At 34.5% G+C, this 17521-nt stretch overlaps 4 protein-coding genes and 1 long non-coding RNA gene across 7 annotated transcripts; 1 reads left to right on the top strand and 4 right to left on the bottom strand.

The window, feature by feature from the left end:
- Positions 1-10: 10 nt before the first annotated feature.
- Positions 11-4927, bottom strand: LOC132913674 (intraflagellar transport protein 140 homolog). 2 transcript variants are annotated; one of them, XM_060972173.1, is made up of 6 exons: positions 4595-4927; positions 4269-4516; positions 3880-4216; positions 3588-3804; positions 541-3511; positions 11-467 (listed from the first exon to the last, which is right to left on the bottom strand). In XM_060972173.1, the coding sequence occupies exons 1-6, from the start codon at positions 4856-4858 to the stop codon at positions 155-157; spliced, it is 4350 nt and encodes a 1449-aa protein (XP_060828156.1). In that variant the 5' UTR covers positions 4859-4927; the 3' UTR covers positions 11-154. The 2 variants fall into 2 exon arrangements, with proteins under 2 accessions (XP_060828156.1, XP_060828157.1); XM_060972174.1 differs by having other exon boundaries at positions 3880-4198.
- Positions 4928-5208: 281 nt separating this feature from the next.
- On the bottom strand, positions 5209-6937 carry LOC132913685 (uncharacterized). The gene is made up of 4 exons (XM_060972192.1): positions 6536-6937; positions 6274-6469; positions 5694-5906; positions 5209-5632 (listed from the first exon to the last, which is right to left on the bottom strand). Exons 2-4 carry the CDS (start codon positions 6457-6459, stop codon positions 5417-5419), a joined length of 615 nt encoding a protein of 204 aa, XP_060828175.1. The 5' UTR covers positions 6460-6469; positions 6536-6937; the 3' UTR covers positions 5209-5416.
- Positions 6938-7354: 417 nt separating this feature from the next.
- On the bottom strand, positions 7355-10888 carry LOC132913680 (hexosaminidase D-like). Its single transcript, XM_060972182.1, has 9 exons — positions 10530-10888; positions 10387-10441; positions 9813-10028; positions 9396-9744; positions 9249-9323; positions 8985-9180; positions 8653-8928; positions 8477-8563; positions 7355-8410 (listed from the first exon to the last, which is right to left on the bottom strand). The coding sequence occupies exons 1-9, from the start codon at positions 10556-10558 to the stop codon at positions 8236-8238; spliced, it is 1458 nt and encodes a 485-aa protein (XP_060828165.1). The 5' UTR covers positions 10559-10888; the 3' UTR covers positions 7355-8235.
- Positions 10889-11029: 141 nt separating this feature from the next.
- On the bottom strand, positions 11030-16531 carry LOC132913678 (ubiquitin carboxyl-terminal hydrolase 22). 2 transcript variants are annotated; one of them, XM_060972180.1, is made up of 7 exons: positions 16236-16531; positions 15493-16106; positions 14272-14404; positions 13963-14178; positions 13488-13902; positions 12845-13411; positions 11030-12762 (listed from the first exon to the last, which is right to left on the bottom strand). In XM_060972180.1, the coding sequence occupies exons 2-7, from the start codon at positions 15610-15612 to the stop codon at positions 12705-12707; spliced, it is 1509 nt and encodes a 502-aa protein (XP_060828163.1). In that variant the 5' UTR covers positions 15613-16106; positions 16236-16531; the 3' UTR covers positions 11030-12704. The 2 variants fall into 2 exon arrangements, with proteins under 2 accessions (XP_060828163.1, XP_060828164.1); XM_060972181.1 differs by having other exon boundaries at positions 16220-16308.
- Positions 16532-16595: 64 nt separating this feature from the next.
- Positions 16596-16841, top strand: LOC132913693 (uncharacterized). The gene is made up of 2 exons (XR_009659425.1): positions 16596-16734; positions 16812-16841. It is a non-coding gene; the product is annotated as an uncharacterized LOC132913693 (long non-coding RNA).
- Positions 16842-17521: the final 680 nt, after the last annotated feature.

Below are 17521 nucleotides of genomic sequence, written 5' to 3'. Positions count from 1 at the left end.
ATACATCACATTTTAAATAAAACCTAGACTATATTTTTCCAATTATAATATAATACAAATATTTTATAATAATCAACTGTTTCATGTATTTAACATCTACGATCACACTTTTGGACGGATTCCGTTAACTCCATTGCATGTTCATTATATTTAACTATTCTCCTAGCAGTTCCTCAATATCATCCTCTTTATCAGAACTTTCTTGTCGTTGTATTTTCATCTTATAACCAAGCGCTTCCAATACACCCATATTGTAATAATAAGTGAGATTAATTCCAGGTACTAAACGTTTCAATTCCTCTATACTAGCGCGTGCTTTATCAGTATCACCAATGTTGATATAATGCTGAGTAATAGTTGCAAATAAGTCACCACGGCGAACTGATTGTTCCAAATTTCCTCCTTGAGATTCAAGTAACTGACGCACCTGTTGCATTGCTGGACTAGTTTCTCCTCTATCAAATAACCTGTAATAATAATTAATATTTCATTGATATGCTCCTTAATTTTCTCTACTATGTATATATAAAGTAAATATACTTCTTAATATCGAGGTAACGCTTAACCGTTGCTATTCTATTGTTCACCAAATCCACTGCTCTTTTGTGGATATCATGGTCTCTTGGAGTAGATACTTTAGCTAAGCATCTACTTGCTTGATTCAGAGCATCGAGAGCTTTTTCATAATTTTGGAATTCATCAATTTCTACTTGCGCACAAGCAACATAGAAATTGGCCAATAGATCCATTGCTTTCCCCTTGGAATAAAAGTTAATTATATTCTTCAATACTTCTGGTTGATTCTGCCAATCTAATGATTGCAAATAATTCCCAGCCATGATATAGATCTCTCTTTGTCTAGAAACTTGAGCAAAGAAACAAATTTTTTCTGTATCACCAGATTTTAGCAAAGCCTTCATAGCTCTCAGTTTATTACCAGCTTGAGTGAACTTTTTGGTTGCTAAATGATAGTTCCCTTGCTCAAAAGCTATTTCACCTATCCTTTCTAATATAGAGATTCGTATTTTTTCATGATCTACGTCGTTGTCAACTTTGTCTAATGTCATCTTCTCGGCTAAATCTTCACTCAGTAAAATATTATGTTTTTGTATCAATTCCAAAGCTTCTAAGTATTTTCTTCCGGTTGCAAGTAGATCTACTGCTTTTTCAATCTGATCATTTTGAACGAAATAATCAGCGCATTTTTCTATCAAAGCAGGATCAGAATCTGCATTGACATCCATAATAATCAATTGCAAAGCACTATATTGTTTCGTCTTGAAAGCAATGTCCAGCGCTTTGTGCAATAAACCAGCTTTGTGATATAACAAAACTGCTTTATCCGACTGATCGTTTTCTTCATAGTACTTGGCAACATCTATCTGTGAGTGCCTTGGAGCTAATACAGCTAAGGGCCATAGTTCTTCAAACATATCGTGTTCCTTGCACAGTCGAATTGCATTTGTATAGGCTTTAGCAATGGTATAGAAATGAATAGCTTGAATCACATTGTTTTTTGATTCATAGTGCGCAGCTAAGTGATACGCGGAGGCAGCATGATTAGTTCGCGATACCAATTCACTAACTTCGTCTTCTCTACCAAAATAACAGAGTAATCTGGTCATTGCTAGTGTATTTTTAGCTTGTTCATACAATTTCAATGCTCCTTCCATGTCTCCGGTTGATTCTATATATTGTGCATGCCAATTCTTTATTTCTGGGTCCTCAGAATTATTAAGATATGTTAATAGTTCCCTGGGTCTCACAAGCAACATCCTTGGTACTTCAAATCGGTGGCATTCTGCTTTAGTATACATCTCTATAGCTTCCACTATTTTACCTTCTTGTTCGAGAGCCTTTGCATAGTTGTAATAACTAGTTTTTTCGCAAATTTTATTCTCATTTTTTGCCAACTCTATAGCTTCTTTAAATTTATTACGCGCTTCGAAAAGCTTGCCTAGTAGATCCAATCTTTTCGCTTCGCGAAAAAGTCGTTCAGCATCATTATATAATCCTAATTCCACCGCTAATGTACCTACTTTGGCTTCCAAGTTTAAACTATCATCTTGCATAGCTTCTCTAAGAGCCCTGGCTGCTCTGGCTTGTTTCATGTGACCCAAGCACAAAAGCGCCATGTTCAATTGCTTCGTTTTCACGCACATTCTTGCTAAACTTTTCCAAATACCTTCATTTTTAATGGATTTAATCGACTTGAAAGCCTCCTCCATATTAGCAACGCTGATATGAAAACTGAAATCTAATACAGCTTTCTTTGTAACAGGATCACATAAACCTAGTTCCTCAAAATCTCTCATGAGCAATTTCGTTACTTTACTGGTCTTCTCTGCTGTTTTCTCAGAATTTAAAATAATAATATGTGGAGAATGAACACCTAGAACTCTACAATTTTCATCTTTAATTGGTTTAATATCTTGAACGACAATTCCATGATCCGATGTAGCAAACATTGATACCAAAACCACAGTAGCCTTTGAAACGTCGTAATCGTCTTCATTGTCTTGTTTTGGGGAGTACTTGGAGTCACGTGTCTCCAATTTTTGAGCTCGACATACTAATAATCTAGGATCTTCTACGTCCCAACAATGAGCAGTAACCAGTCTTCCTCTACATTTTACAGATAAAGCACTATCGTCTTCATCTATATCGTTAGACTCGGCAAAGTCAAACTCATGTATCTGATCACTTTCTATATCCCAGACGTACAAAATAGAACTGGGCATCAAGTTAGCCATTGCAACAGTGATAGACACGCAACGGCAATCAGCATTGCACCGTGCCTCGATGATCTCAGCAAAATCACTGATCGCTTCGTAAGTTGCCATTGCTCTGGTATGCAGCTTAGCTTCTCGTTTACTTAAATCCCAAATTTTTAAGATACCATTTAAAGATGCGACTGTTAAATATTGTCCAGTGAGATCCATAGTAATTGGTTCGCCCTCTTCTGATAACGTGGGTAACGTTTGAATGACATTACCCTCCATTGACCGTAATTGTATGACTACAGGAGTTAAAACGATCAAAGTATGATCGTAAATCAATAATTTCTCAGTGTCACAGCTGAAATTGGCGATTGCGGTAGTATACAAAGATGAATCATTGTGAATTTTATAGACCACAACCAGTCTACCAGAAGATACAGCGATGTATTCTTTATTAACAGCAACAAGTTGCACTTGAATATCAGTTTTCAAAGTGTAATTCTGCTCATCAAATTCTATTAATATTTGACAGGGACTGAGTTGACTAGCACAAACACCATCGTTATATGTAGCGCACATTGGTTGTTGATATAATATAAAAACGTTAGTAATACAATTTACGGCAAGAAGTGGACTCCTTAAGAAAAAAGCACCCCATGTAAGCTGTTTTACTGTTCCATGTATGCTACAAGATTCTGGAACATTGGGCCAACCGTTTTCATCGCAGTCCGTTTCAATTTTACGTCTCCATAAATAAATCGTTCCCAAGTTTGTTCCAGCAGCCAAAGTACCTGTACAATATTGAAGTTAACAATTGAATAATGTATTCCTATATAAGTTACATTGTAAGAAAAATGTTTATGTTACCGTTATTTTTACAAAAAGCTATGCTTGTGCACATTTCCTGTGGTGTAGCCATGTTCCCAGTGGATGAATCTGGCGGAGATAATACGTAACTATCACTAGTGTGAAGATCCCAACAACGAACACCCAATTCTCCTGTAAGAATCGCTAAAGTATTTGCTCCAGCCCAACACATTGCTGGACCAGTTCTCAATATGTCGTATCTACTGCTAAGTCTCACCTCAACAAAGAACAGTTTCATGAAGTTTACATATTAGATTATAGCAAAATAATAAATAAGAAAAAGTGTAGTTACTTTTGTTAATTCGGTCAGTCGGCCAGTAATAGGATCTGTCTGAAAATGTGCTATATTTAAACCTTCTGTCATAACAACTAGAGAATCTCTAGTTGGATGGTGCAATAGGAACTGTAATGCAGCACCATTTGTATTCAGGATTTCTGTGCACTGTCCTTGGTTATCAACAAAGTATATCAAACCACTAGTGGTTCCAATATAAAAGGCATGGTTTTCTTTTTGCGTTATAACTGTTGTGGGTGCAGCTGTCCTAGGACGCCAAGAGCTGAACATATCTAATGCTCTTTCATCTCCTGCAACTGCAGCTTTTGCTAGACCACTGAAAGCAGTGTAAATTCTATAATTAATTTTGTAAATAGAAATGCAAGATATATTAGTTTTATATCCACCTTATATCTATCATTGATTTTGGTGGAATAGTTTTGAATACTATTTGTGCAAAAGAATCTTTCAGTTCATGGTGAAACATCATTAACAATTGACCTCTTGAGTCAATTTTCCATCCAACTATAGATCCAGCTGAATCTGCTGACACCAATCTTCCCCCATGTTGACTCCATTGCAGAATTGTAATAGGATCACGATGTGGTGTGACTACCAAATTAAATTCTGTGCTACCAGTATCACCTGGCCATATCTAAATGATAATTTATAGTAATATATTTTCACTTCCATCATTCTGGAGCATTTTTATTAAATTTAAATGATTACTAACCCGTAATTCTCCGCTTTCCCATCCTGCTGCAAGCCATCGCTTTTCTGGATGCCATCCAAGACCAGTCACTTGAGCTACTGAATGTCTAGGTGATTCTACATCCTGAGTAGGTTCTCCCTGATCGTCATAAATTGTCACGAAACCACCCTTATCCTGAGAATACGCTGCGACAGCCAGTAGTGGATAATTTGTATGCCAAATTGCGTGAGTACTGATAGAAGCTGTTTCCGGATTTTGTACGCGCGTATCGAAGTAGAGCGACATTATTTTATTCTTACTATCAGTATTGATGTCATAAGTAATACCTAAACTGACATAGCTGTTTCTAAATTCATTAATTCTTCCTAATGCTTATTTTTGTAAAAAATATTTTATTCATGTTACTGAGAACTTTGAAAGAGAGACTTATAAATGTTAAATAATAGCTTGATAAAAATGTTGATTAACATGAAGTTTACTGTCACCTGTCACATTTGACAACTCGGAACTAGTTTACAAAGTGTTGCCATAGCAATATGAAAGCCTAACGCCATCTCTTATGTTATCAATTTAAGCACTTACTACCATCTGTTAGGAATTGATAGAAGTACCGGGAACATTTAAAAAAGTACACATCGCTTCTTGTACCCTTTATTAAGAACAAACATATATATAATATACAATTATATAATTATATTCTCCTATAAACTATTACGAAATCACTACCCTATAAGCTCGACTCAAATTTCTTCATATTAAGTACTTGATCTTCAAGAATAGCTATTCTCTAAAATTTGTAATAACCATTATTATTATCTTATTGCGTATATTTTTAGATTACTTTTAAATAAAATTTACGGCGCTCAGTACCATGAGATACTCCTGAATTTTAGATTCCGACATTGCTTCTGTTTCTGCCAAAAGCGTTTTATATCGCTCCTCTAATATAGAAACTATATTATCCACTTCATTTTGCTTCTTTATACTCAGAGATGTGTACAATTCATTTTTTTGTTTTTGCAGTTGTAAATGCAAGGCTTTTATTTCCATATCTTTATTCTATGATATAATACATGAAGTAGAACTAATTCCTAGTAATATAATATCTTAATTAATTTACCTTGATGATATGTGACAGTTTCTTTTCATAATCGTACTCGAGTCTCTCCTTCGATTTTTCTAGTTTTACAACAGCCTTCTTCAAAGTAGAAACTTCAGACATTAAATTTTGATTTTGTTTCTGAGTTTCATGATCCATTTCTATTCTCATTTTATTTAATTCTCCTTTCATCATTGTATATTGCTCAACTATCATTTTCTGTGATTTATCTTCCTGAGAGGAATACAATGCTAGTCAATAATATATTTAAGTATAAACGTATTGAAATATTCTATGATTTACAAAGAAATACATCTCTAAACTTCATTTCTAATTTCATTTCTAAATTTTGTATTTTATTAGTCAGTAATTCAATTTCTTCCTTTCTTCCTGCATCCTTCTTTGATGATTCTATATCTCTTTTTTCAAGTAAATCCTGTTTTAGTTGTAATTCCTTATTCTTCTCTTTTGTAAATGAATCAAATCGTTCACATATCATCTTTATTTTATCTAACCATTGTTGTTCCACTGCTTTACTTTGCTCATCCTTTAAAATATATCTTACAGTTCTCATTTTACAAATAAAGGTTCTACTTCTTACCTTACCATAGTTGATTTGTTCCAACTTTTTAGCTATTACAGCTACAGTATGGTCCAGAGCCTCATTTCTCAATCGAGACTCCTCCAACTGTTGTTTTAAATCAGTAAGTTGTTTCACTACTATGAAATGATATTCTTGAACAGCCTGTTTGTAACTTTCATCCATAGAATTTTTCAATTGTTCCATCTCTTTCAGCCTTTAACAATTTATAAACATTTAAGACTTATTGCTTCATCAAAATTACATTTAATGGCATACTAACTTAGCTTTTAAAGTAGTGACATCAGTAGTTAATTGACTAATACTTGAAGATAAGTAATCATTCACGTTTCTGTTGCGATTTTCTGGGTATTTTAACAATTGATTCCTTAGATATTCATTTTGAGCCTGTAATTCTGCAATAATGGTTCTCAGTGTATCAATACGCCGCTCATAGGTTTTTAATCGATTTTTTGTTTTACTGTACTTTGATCATGATTCATAGCACGCAAACATTGATTCACTCTCGTGACGTCCATCATACGGTGTTTTAATGACGCTTTACTTCGCTGGTGTTGAGTACATTTTGCATGTGGCTTTAAATAACTATGGTGAGATCTCATGGTATAGTCTGATAAGTTACTTACAGATGAGCTAATACAGACCTGTATTACATGTTAATTATTCTTTAATTACAATAAATTTTATAAATCGTAATATAGGTACCATATGATACGACTTAGGTAATGGTAGAAGAAATCCATTAGGTGGAGGTCTACTGAAAACTCCTCCAACATGTCCTGTCTTTAATTGCCTGAATAATTCCGTGAGATATTCGTTTCTTAAACGACGTTGCGAAGTAACAGCATTTAATTTATTAAGCCAAACTTTGCATAATTTCGCACTTTCAGCAGTTGTTAATGCTAAAACAAAAGGTCTAACACGTGCTAGGGTTTCTTTGAAACATTCGTCCAATTTCATAGCTTCTTCCTCATTATACTCTCTAATTTTTGGCATGTTCTTTTATATCTGCCACTATTTTACTTGCTTGGCCAAAGGTAATATTTCATAAAAATTAGAGCAAGACATTTTTTGACAAGTCTTTGCCTTTTAACTAAACGCCGCTTTTGTTTTTTAACTAGATTACGGATACAGATCCGCAGTGGCCATGGATCGTACAAAAAGGTGAAAAATGAACGCAAAATATTTTTTTTCTTTTTCATAATTGAGATTATTTTAAAAGTAATTTGAGTCGTACAAAACAAGATCACATGTTACGTGATTATTACGTACACACAGATAAGTATTTATTCACATCCATTATTAGTTATTATTATTTTTATTTATAATTTATCTAAGTTCAATCTGTCACTATATTTATTAAATAGTGTATTAGAGTGATGAGTATGTTCCGAACTATCAGACTAGTTTAAAAGTTTAGTAATAAAAAAGAATCTATGAGATATATTAGGTATTGCATACAATTTTTTTATAGCTGATCAATATAAGTTTTGAAAAATTTTCAAAGAGATATCTCTAAATCGAGTACAAAAAATATTTGCACATACTATGGATATAATAAGAAACGCAGCTAGTTAGAAGCATATGTGATAAGCACAATAGCCATAAATATGGTCATTGAGCTTAATTACATTACAATAATCCTTTCATAGCCAAGTATCACAGAACAGCTCACAAAATGACAAAGCTCAGTGACAATCATTGTCACAAGTTCATTCGTCCTTAAGCCAAGTATTAAAATAATCATTCCTTCTCTTATAAAATTATATCCGATGCATATCGCACGGAGTATCACTTTTTAATATCTACTTTTACTTCGCTACACCTACTTACAAGATAAAATTTTACAATTTACTAAATAGTTTCGTACTTTTCATCAGCCTATCGTTCCGTATTCGTCTCCTGTATTGAAGTTGGTCATTGAGATCTAAAGCAGAAATCTGCAAATACTTATTTAAAATACTAAACTCGACTATTTATCTTGATTTGATTCTCCGTGGTTTGTTTTAATTCCATAAGCTTCCCTTTAATGGGCTGAATATTTGTACCTATCCATTCATCGATCATTGATGGAAAGAAAATGCTTTCCATCTGAAATCTTAAATATCCTTCTAAAGAAGATAATTCTAATAGTAGTCTGTAAAAAATATTTTCGATTTTATATCATTTTTGTTCAAATTACTCTGAAAATAAATTAACTTACTCTGTAAAAGCGGGCACTAGATTTTCTAACTGCATAGGGTTTGTGTAATTATTTGCGACTTGCCACGGATTCATCCATGTGGATATTCTACAAATTTAATATACGACACTAAGTACTGTGGAATATGAGAAATGAAATATCATAATAGCATTTCTTACAACTCAACTTATACTTACTGCTCACTGGAAATAATATTATGAAATTTAGTTCGAAAATTTAAAAACCATTCTACTCCTACTGCAACTTGCCATCCAGGGAAAAGTAAATTGTTAGGTATTGGAGCAGGTCTTGGTTGTGGTGTTATGTGCAAAGGATGATCTATATATCCTAAATTCTTAGCCACTTGATTGTGAATTTGTTCAGAATAACCATGGAGCCAGACTTTCAAGCATAATGCTAATGATGGTATTGCAGTAGGCAATAATTCACATAATGTTGCATAATGATCATACCTAAAATCGAAAGTCGATAAAATTCATTTAATCGTGAATTTGAAAAAAAGAATTACCTTGACCACCCAGTGAATACCGTTCCTCGAAATTCATGAACCTTATTCACATGTATACCTAATTCTTCTAACCATTTTTCATGATTACTTATATGGTGTCTTATAATTGGTACATGTTGGGAAGATCCAGTAGCACCTTTAAATGCAGTAGCCGCCCAAATATGGGGAAAAACTGCAGTATACTTATCCCACAGTTCTAATAAATATTACTTATGCAGTCTTACAATAACAAAATATGGTAAAATTAAATAATAGAAGCCTTACCATGAGGTAGAGCAAAATTATCTCTGGGATTATAGTGCCAGATCATAGGTTCCACATACTTCCCGATGTAATGATCTGAAATTTGTAGGAAATGCTTTTATGAAATAATACGTGGCACGAAATAATATGAATAAATTATCAAGATACCGTTCAAAACCTGTAAATCTATCGTTCTTAACATATCATCCCATATGATAATCTTTAAGTAGGGATATGTTTCTTGTACATATTGTGCAATAGCCAAAATATGTTCCAGGTACAGAGATGGTTTTCCATATTTGCTAGATGCAGCACGTTTTATACAAACTGAGCAAAGACCTAAATGCCAAACTTCATCTGCACCTATGTGCAAATACTGTATGTCTGGATGAAAACTAACTATTTGACGAATCAAAGTCTTTACCAAAGACAATGTTCTTGGATTAGATGGACAAATTGAGCTTGGAAAGTGCTCCACTTCTCTCAAGGACCTCCATTCATCATGTTTCAAAACAAACTGCAATCATTTTAATATTAATTTTCAAATATTTATAAATCTTACAATTTCAGTCTAATTTTAGATACCTCCATATGACCAAATGTTTGTACTAATGGAACAACTGCTAAACCACAGTCTCCTGCAATTTGTAGGATATGTCTGGCCTCTTGAACTGTATATCCACTGATTAAACTGCTTAATCCATTGCTTCCTATATGAGAAAGCTCCCGATTGTATGGAAATGTGTCTTCCCATTCCAATAAAAGTCCAGTGGCACCCCATGTCCTTAATAATGGGAATAACTGCAATATTAATTACGAATTTTTAATAATTAGGCTATTACTGATTGTTTTACCAAAAATCAAAATATCCAAACGATATGCCGATAAGATATTATATAGAGTGATAACTACGTATATATATATATGACGGTATGCATATATGAAAACTGTGCCGTGTTACGCATACGAACTCATTTAGAATGCAGATGTTTATCATATATGAAAAAAGCATCGATCATATGGAAAAACCAAATGCCAATAACATTTGGAAAGCTGTGGAAAAAAGTGGAACACCATTATAATTGTTTTTAAATGACACTTTTAACAGAGAAGAAATACAGAGTGTAAACAATACGATTTGTTTATTCGGGTAACAGACCTTTTCGAAATAACAGACTCGCGGCGGAGCACCCTTGAGATCTAAGTGAACTAGCCTACAAAAGAAAGAATAAAATTCTGTGATGCGACACTTACTTAATTGAAAGTTTTTTGAATATTTATGCGAACCGATCGGCCGTTTACCTGTGAGAGCCGAACGTCAAGGCGTCCATCTTTCCTCCATTACTACAACGTTAATTGAAGAGAATATGATATTAAATTCTAATTAACATTTTGACTTAAACAGATTTTAAGAAATATTTTTTTATTCTTTCAATCATCCATCCAATACTCTTATTGTTTCGATATGTATTACGTATTTCTTTAATCTACTATGCGCGGGTCAGGATTTCAGTTTGAACTTTGATTATCTCGAACGATATAGATAACAATTTACCCGAAAATCTTGTTTAGTAGTCTAATACGTAATTATAATTCAATATAGCAGAAAATAGATTTTACTATAGTCATATTATATATAGATTGCTTCGAAATCATAATAAGATTGTATCATGTGTGATAAACTTATCTGTTATCTCTGTGTTTAGTATTTGATACAATTGATAGCAATGTTTAACTTTTAATTGAAACACGCAGCAGTGTATAAAAAATTAGAAAAAGTTGGAATGAATAAAAAAGAAAAGTTTTCGACGAAATATATCTTTATTTCTGTATACATTTAATTCAGCCTTATACAAAATGTTAGAACTGCACGCGCAATATGAACTTCCAAACGTATAGTAGTATTGGTCATGATACATCATGAGAGTTGACGCCCAAGTGCAGTTATTACGACGCATACAATGATGTAATTTTACGACATTTTTCTTCATACATTCCCCTCGTAGTTTATTAAATAAAGTTAAGCATTTTGTTGTTTTCGTACTTAATTACACATTGAAACCTCTTTTGCGGACTTAATAATTCAACAGAATATCGTATATTCTTGTTACGTACATACATATAGGTAAATTGTTCTTGAGTAAAACATCGTTATTAGATCGACACAATACAATATGCATATGTCTACGATCTCATCCCACGGATGCTGTTCGGACATTGTCATCAATAGTTATTCTAATTTACGTGTGTTTGTGGAAATATTATCAAACATTTCATTAATGAACACAATAATAGAAATCCATCACAAAATAGGGAACTACTACAACTATAAGCACGCAATTATGAACTACAAGTGCAATGAACACTTGGCACTTTTTGCAGGATCTGTCGTACAGGAAATTAACATAATATTATTGAAAGCTCTATGCACGATTCTTTTTAACAGTTTCTTTCTTTCGCTCGAAATTCATTAAGTTCTAAATTAGTCTATCTTTTGTTCTTAAAAAAAAGAAAAACGGCCAACCAGAAAGAAATTTGTCAAGTAGTGATTTTTGTTTTATTATACACAGTCGTGCGAAATAATTCGCTTGTATATGGATAATATTATTATCCCTCTTTCTTGCTATATGTTATTTCGTTTGTACAAAATTGAATCACCAAGGGATGACTTACACGAGGAATCATGTGAATAAAATGGTGGCTTCTTAATTTAATCTTCACTAAAGATCAAACTTATTAATTAGAATACTCTCGAATCGTGTGACCCATCCTTGGTGTCTCATGTATACAAGTGTCAGGACAGGAATATAATAACAGTCAGCGATATACAAAAATGCGATCGGTTGTTTAAAAAAATTGAGCTAATCTTAAAATTACACTTATATTACTTTAGGACACGAATAGAGAAATCGATCACCGTGTGCGCTAGCCTAGATTTCGTCAAACACAACTAAGACAACGGTGGAAAGAGAAAATAGAGCATAATAGAACGAACACAATTCTTTTACATTTTTCGCATTTCGAAAGTTGATAATTAAAGATTAACATAACAAATATCTATGCTAACAGAGCGACATCCCGCCGATCTTGACTATTTCTTTAACAGTCATTAGTTTCTAGTTTATTCTTGATTTTTCAATCATGCAACCAAAACATAATAATATAATCATTCATCAAAATTCTCTTCTCTAATTTCATTGAAAGTATCTCCATTCATAACCACTTCCTAACGGCATCACTTCAAACGAAAGTTCGAAATTCCATTTTTGAGGCCTTTGTTTCACTATTCTTATTTCCTGTTGCATAGATTATGCACACTCGACCGACAAGCGAGTTCGCGTGAGTCGGACTCATGAAGCAGTTTCCAGAAGGGAATAAGCTGCTCATAAAGTTCCCTTTTTTAAAATGCTAAAGAAAACTTAAATCTATTTTTCGTAATTCATCGTGATAAATAAATTAATTATATAATCTAAAGTTTTACACCTTGGTGTTTCGACCATACTCCAAAATTTGTTTATGATAAAAAAGGAGATACCTGAAAAGGAAAGCTTTTTTCACTGGATCCTTGGTAATGATACTGATGGCACTGTAACCAGTAACCAATGCCATGAACTCACCCTTCGCTAGTCAAGACGTCTTTTAACCTTGCTCTTGTGATCAAATGATCATCACATTTAAACCATTGATCTCTCTGCTGCCGTATGAAGGCAGTGTAATGTCCAGTCTCCAAAGATCCTTCATGATTTATTACCGCGAATAGAGAATATCTATTGTCGCTGAACGCCATATCTTCCCCATTCTTTGGCAGTCCATCTATCATTGCACTGTTATTGTTGCCGTTCCGTCTATGCGACATGAATGGAGTCATATCTAATTGTTCTGGAAACGAGATGAACGTACAGATCTTCTTGTCCTGTATACTAGAGTGCTCGAATCTTTTTAAATGAAAGCTAGCCACGATAGGGAGTTGTTTCATAGTCAATTGCTTGGTACTCTCTTGATACGTCTGACAATTGCTACACTTTATTTTTGCGCTAGATCCCAAGTGTTCGGCCCGCGTGAACCTTTCCAAACAATCTAATAACGAGGTAGGAGGACCAGAACTATCGGAACCTGATGCGCTAGCCGCTGGACCCAAATCCAAAGATATATCCCAGAATGGATCTATCGTAGTAGACACTCCACTAAAAAATTATTACATCAATACAGATTCTTACACAATGCAAGACATTAAAATTGTACTGTGCATTTCGATCGTACTTGCACGCCTGACAAACCACATCACTCTGAAGTCCACCAGTAAAGATTTGATCAATGATACAGTTACAGTGATGTGGATTATCTTTTACTAAGATGGGTGCTGCTTCACAATGCCTATGTAGAACATCGAGCGTGGCTATAAAGAATTCATGGGCATCCTGCTGTTCATAACCTGCTAAATGTCTAGCATGTGTCCAGATCAAATGGAGAAGCTTATGAAGCGTCAGCGGTGCTTTGCTACCCGAGTAAAATTCCTGAAAAAGATGGGATACTTCACAGACCAGGCAACGTGTTGGCTGTGGACAGTGATGTCGGTCAGCAAGAAAGTAATCTCTCAATAGTGGTGTGTGTATGAGAGCTTGTACTATGCAGTTCATGAAACATGTACTTCCAAGATTTATAAGTCCTCTTAAACCTACAAACGTACAGTATTAATTAATATACGTTACATTTGATGTATATTTGCACATCTTACCTATGGTAGAATTTTCGACCACGCGCCTTCTGCGTGGATGTTTTCTCAATAATTCTGCCTCTATCTGTGTTGGTTCCCATGATCTATAAAATTCTCCAAAACTCAGTGACTTTGCAGATTCACTCCATTGTGCTTTAGCAACCGCTAATAGCTCCCTATCATATACATAATCCCCACATTGGAAGCACAAGATATTTCCATAACAAAGATCAACAGCTGCAACATAAAGTAAAATATATAATAAAAATATTTGTTGAACAGATTACCCTATTATATATACAATTATCTATACAATATATGTATAATTACCTAAAAAATGCTTTTTCGTCTTTGCATGTTCTTGTATATGACCTTTTACATAGCAGCCAAAGAATATACAATGAAGACAAGAATGTAGGCGATCTTTATATGTCTTACATGTGTGACATAAACAACTAACAGCCTAAAAATATAGAAATCATTTATTTACTGTATCAGACAAGAAAGATGAAAAATATATTACTCAAGCTTCTTATAGCAGATTAGATAAAGTATTGTTCCAGGAAAGAAATATCAGATAGGATGCTAAAGTTTATTTAATAAAACATCATTATGATTACATCTGGCTACAAACCGATGCAAATATTCATTGACCCTACGGTACCAGTACAATCATAAATCTATGTACCGTTACTTTACGTGAGTAGCAAATGTGCTAGAGCTTTATACCGACAGAGTAATTCTATACGGCGGCCATTTTTAAATCCATCTTCACAGAAACCGTCCATGAGAGTAACATAATACAAATACTACGTTTTCTATCTTCGTTTACACAAACTTATACAATTTCATTTAGTTTTTCTAATACACTATTTTTCCAAAAATTATTTTATATTGACAGTCATTTTCCAAACAAACTATTTCGCTTTGGAATACAAAACTATCTTATAAAAAATGATAATAAAAAACTATTTAAAGGGAAGAGAAAGAAAGGAAAGAAGAAAGGAATTTTCAAATAATTATTATTATATACTTGATAAGTTGATTAACAAGAAACAAATAAAAAATGATATACTCAAAATAGAAGCTCAAGAATAATTTTCAAACAAAAGTTATAATAAAATATCAAATTGGTGAACAGACATCCCATATCTGCAAATGCTTGAAAATAGAAACATCGTTTTCGAAATTCAATAAAAACAATATGCACGGATTTGCACATTGGGTTGTCACTCTGTTTAGAATTTGTATAGTCCGTGACTTAAGATCGCGAGTGGCATTGCAAGCGACAAAGAAAGAGAATGCTGTCGCTCTTCGCAACATCGCAAAGGTCCCACTAATTTCTCATTTTCCACGTCATTTTTTGATCACGTATCAAATAAACAAACTATAGATTAACGCTGAACTATAGATTAATGATGGAAAATGAGAAACAGATGAAAAACGTTACAAAACATAGAAAGCATAGGTGAAAACGAAAGACAGAAAGAGAGTAAGGAAAACAAAGACAGAACCTTGACCACGAATCACGTAAGAAAAAGATAGTCGCACCTTTCTTACGCGTGCCTCGGTCGACGTGCTGGTCACAAAATAGGAGTGTATCACTTTGTATGGCTGGATACCCTTGGCTGCTTTGAAATTATTCAAGTGTATGCAGCCATGGTCGCTCATCTCAGGCTGGCGTGAGCGACGCTGCAGTGTCTCCTTTTCTTCACCCTGGTGATAAGCGTACAGAAACTCGCTAGTTCGCCGGCCTTTTTCCAAGCTAACCACCACCGGGACGGCGACCACGACGATGAACTAAAGAAGTCTAACCACTGACGCGGCGCAGCAGACAGCAGCAGGCCGTCGAGGACGGACAGAACTACGTGGAGCTGTCGATTGACGGCGGCAGCAGCAGCGGCGACGACGATGACGACGAAGACGACGGAGCCTACTCTGTGCGGGGCGTAGCACGCTGGCCTTGGCAGGAGCGCGCGTGTCGTTGACATGGAAAACCGCGTGAGCCTTGGAAAAAAAGAGCGCAAGGGTTGCTCGTGTAGCAGTATCGTAGCCAGTCGATCGCTGTCACACTACGACACCGATCTGTCCCCTGATCTTGCTAGAGGCAGACGGCCCAGGAGAAGAGCAAAGTCAAGGATCGAGATACAAACGCGTGCCACCGACTGAAATCGAAATAAACACGATAATTCTTTATAATACCGAAAAACAGGCGAATCACTGATATTGAAACGTTGAGACTTTTTTTTTATAGAAAAAGTAACACTTAGAATCTTACGAGTCTCCGTATCCACGTTTTTGACACCCGGGTGCTCACAAACACCAGCCGGTCACTGCAGGCGCCGCCGGTACAAGCCAGCCCCTCTTTACCCCCACCGCCAGTCATAGAACCTTGTCAGGGACGAATTTCTTCTGGGTGCCACGGGTTCTTTAATTTTTCTGTCATTTTCTAGTGTTTAATAAAGGAATCACGAGAAAATGGAATGTGTTACAAATATTTGTTAAAGGTTAAATCGGAAATTTATGGGGATGTCGAATGAGATTTCGTGATGAGGTTGGCTGATTTATAACGCAGTATGTAATTGGTGGATCGCGCGTGATTTCGATTCTCGAAATCAAGAACGGTCAGATATGGGAATAACAGACTTCTGCCAAGAAACGGTTCATGTGGATTTACGTAGTAATTTGTGATTGGCTATTGGCATCTCCTTTTTCAAATTGAATCATTCGCAAGTTTAAACAATTGTTTTCATTACGTGTTTCGCGAAGCAGAGATTGATGTGCAGAGATTTGGTAATAAATGAAGTAAATATAGACTAGATGTAAGTAAACGAATATCGTGTAAATCCATTATGTATTTTTTATTGTAGATAATAATATATGTAAACATTTAGATGACATTTAGATGAGAGTTGTATAGAATTCTATTCTTCAGTACTTTTGATGACAAGGGCTTGCTAGACCTTAAAGTTTATAAAAGGTACGATTTTATTTATAAGTAGGATATTTATATAAATTCATATTTTCATCAAGATAAATAAAAAAATGGAATCTAAAAAAAAATTGTAAAATCACCATTTCCTGCTATGTTTTTCTTAAACTTTGCATATTTCTTAGATCTAATTTAATTTGAATATTTATATGAGAATAAGGATTTGTAGGAAATCCTTTTGTGTTCTTGTAATTCTTTTTGGAGGGACTGCAAGAAACTGTATACGTCCCTGAAGTCCCTGCTTTCCTAACCCCTCTTGCCCTAAAGTAACAGCTGCGCATGGTATACATACATTACATACATACATCCCTTTGGAATCGCATTCCCGGTAGCTCGCAAAAGCAAGACCGCTAACTGATAATTCCTTCGTTGCGTGACCCATCCAGACTTAATGCTATTCTACAGCTTCATTGTCTATCAACAACATTGTATCAGTCAGATTCGATTCCGATTAGACTTTAATCTCCTAACCTCAACAAGGATCAATGATTCTGTACACTCTTGTGATTACTTCTTCAAAGAATATAATTTCATTTCAATATATATGTATATAAAGATTTTGCATCATGTTTTTTTGCAAAATTTGTC

The sequence above is a fragment of the Bombus pascuorum genome, chromosome 13, assembly GCF_905332965.1.
Source record: "Bombus pascuorum chromosome 13, iyBomPasc1.1, whole genome shotgun sequence".
NCBI classification, from domain to species: Eukaryota; Metazoa; Arthropoda; class Insecta; order Hymenoptera; family Apidae; genus Bombus; species Bombus pascuorum.
Note: the sequence above shows the minus strand (reverse complement) of the source record. Positions and strands in the feature narration are given on the sequence as shown.

Excerpts from the sequence above, each read along its gene's own strand:
- LOC132913674 (XM_060972173.1), bottom strand. The coding sequence starts at position 4,858 with ATGTCGCTCTACTTCGATACGCGCGTACAAAATCCGGAAACAGCTTCT. Across the intron at positions 4,217-4,268 it reads AAATCAATGATAGATATAAG|AATTTACACTGCTTTCAGTG; the intron begins GTGGATATAAAA and ends AATTAATTATAG. Across the intron at positions 3,805-3,879 it reads GACTGACCGAATTAACAAAA|GTGAGACTTAGCAGTAGATA; the intron begins GTAACTACACTT and ends TTCTTTGTTGAG.
- LOC132913685 (XM_060972192.1), bottom strand. The coding sequence starts at position 6,459 with ATGGAACAATTGAAAAATTCTATGGATGAAAGTTACAAACAGGCTGTT. Across the intron at positions 5,907-6,273 it reads AACAAATCAACTATGGTAAG|GAAGATAAATCACAGAAAAT; the intron begins GTAAGAAGTAGA and ends TATTCCTCTCAG. Across the intron at positions 5,633-5,693 it reads AACTGTCACATATCATCAAG|AATAAAGATATGGAAATAAA; the intron begins GTAAATTAATTA and ends ATTATATCATAG.
- LOC132913680 (XM_060972182.1), bottom strand. The coding sequence starts at position 10,558 with ATGGACGCCTTGACGTTCGGCTCTCACAG. Across the intron at positions 10,442-10,529 it reads TTGACGTTCGGCTCTCACAG|GCTAGTTCACTTAGATCTCA; the intron begins GTAAACGGCCGA and ends TTTCTTTTGTAG. Across the intron at positions 8,411-8,476 it reads CTAGTGCCCGCTTTTACAGA|ACTACTATTAGAATTATCTT; the intron begins GTAAGTTAATTT and ends TATTTTTTACAG.
- LOC132913678 (XM_060972180.1), bottom strand. The coding sequence starts at position 15,612 with ATGAGCGACCATGGCTGCATACACTTGAATAATTTCAAAGCAGCCAAG. Across the intron at positions 14,405-15,492 it reads CCGAGGCACGCGTAAGAAAG|GCTGTTAGTTGTTTATGTCA; the intron begins GTGCGACTATCT and ends CTATATTTTTAG. Across the intron at positions 14,179-14,271 it reads GACGAAAAAGCATTTTTTAG|CTGTTGATCTTTGTTATGGA; the intron begins GTAATTATACAT and ends TTTATGTTGCAG.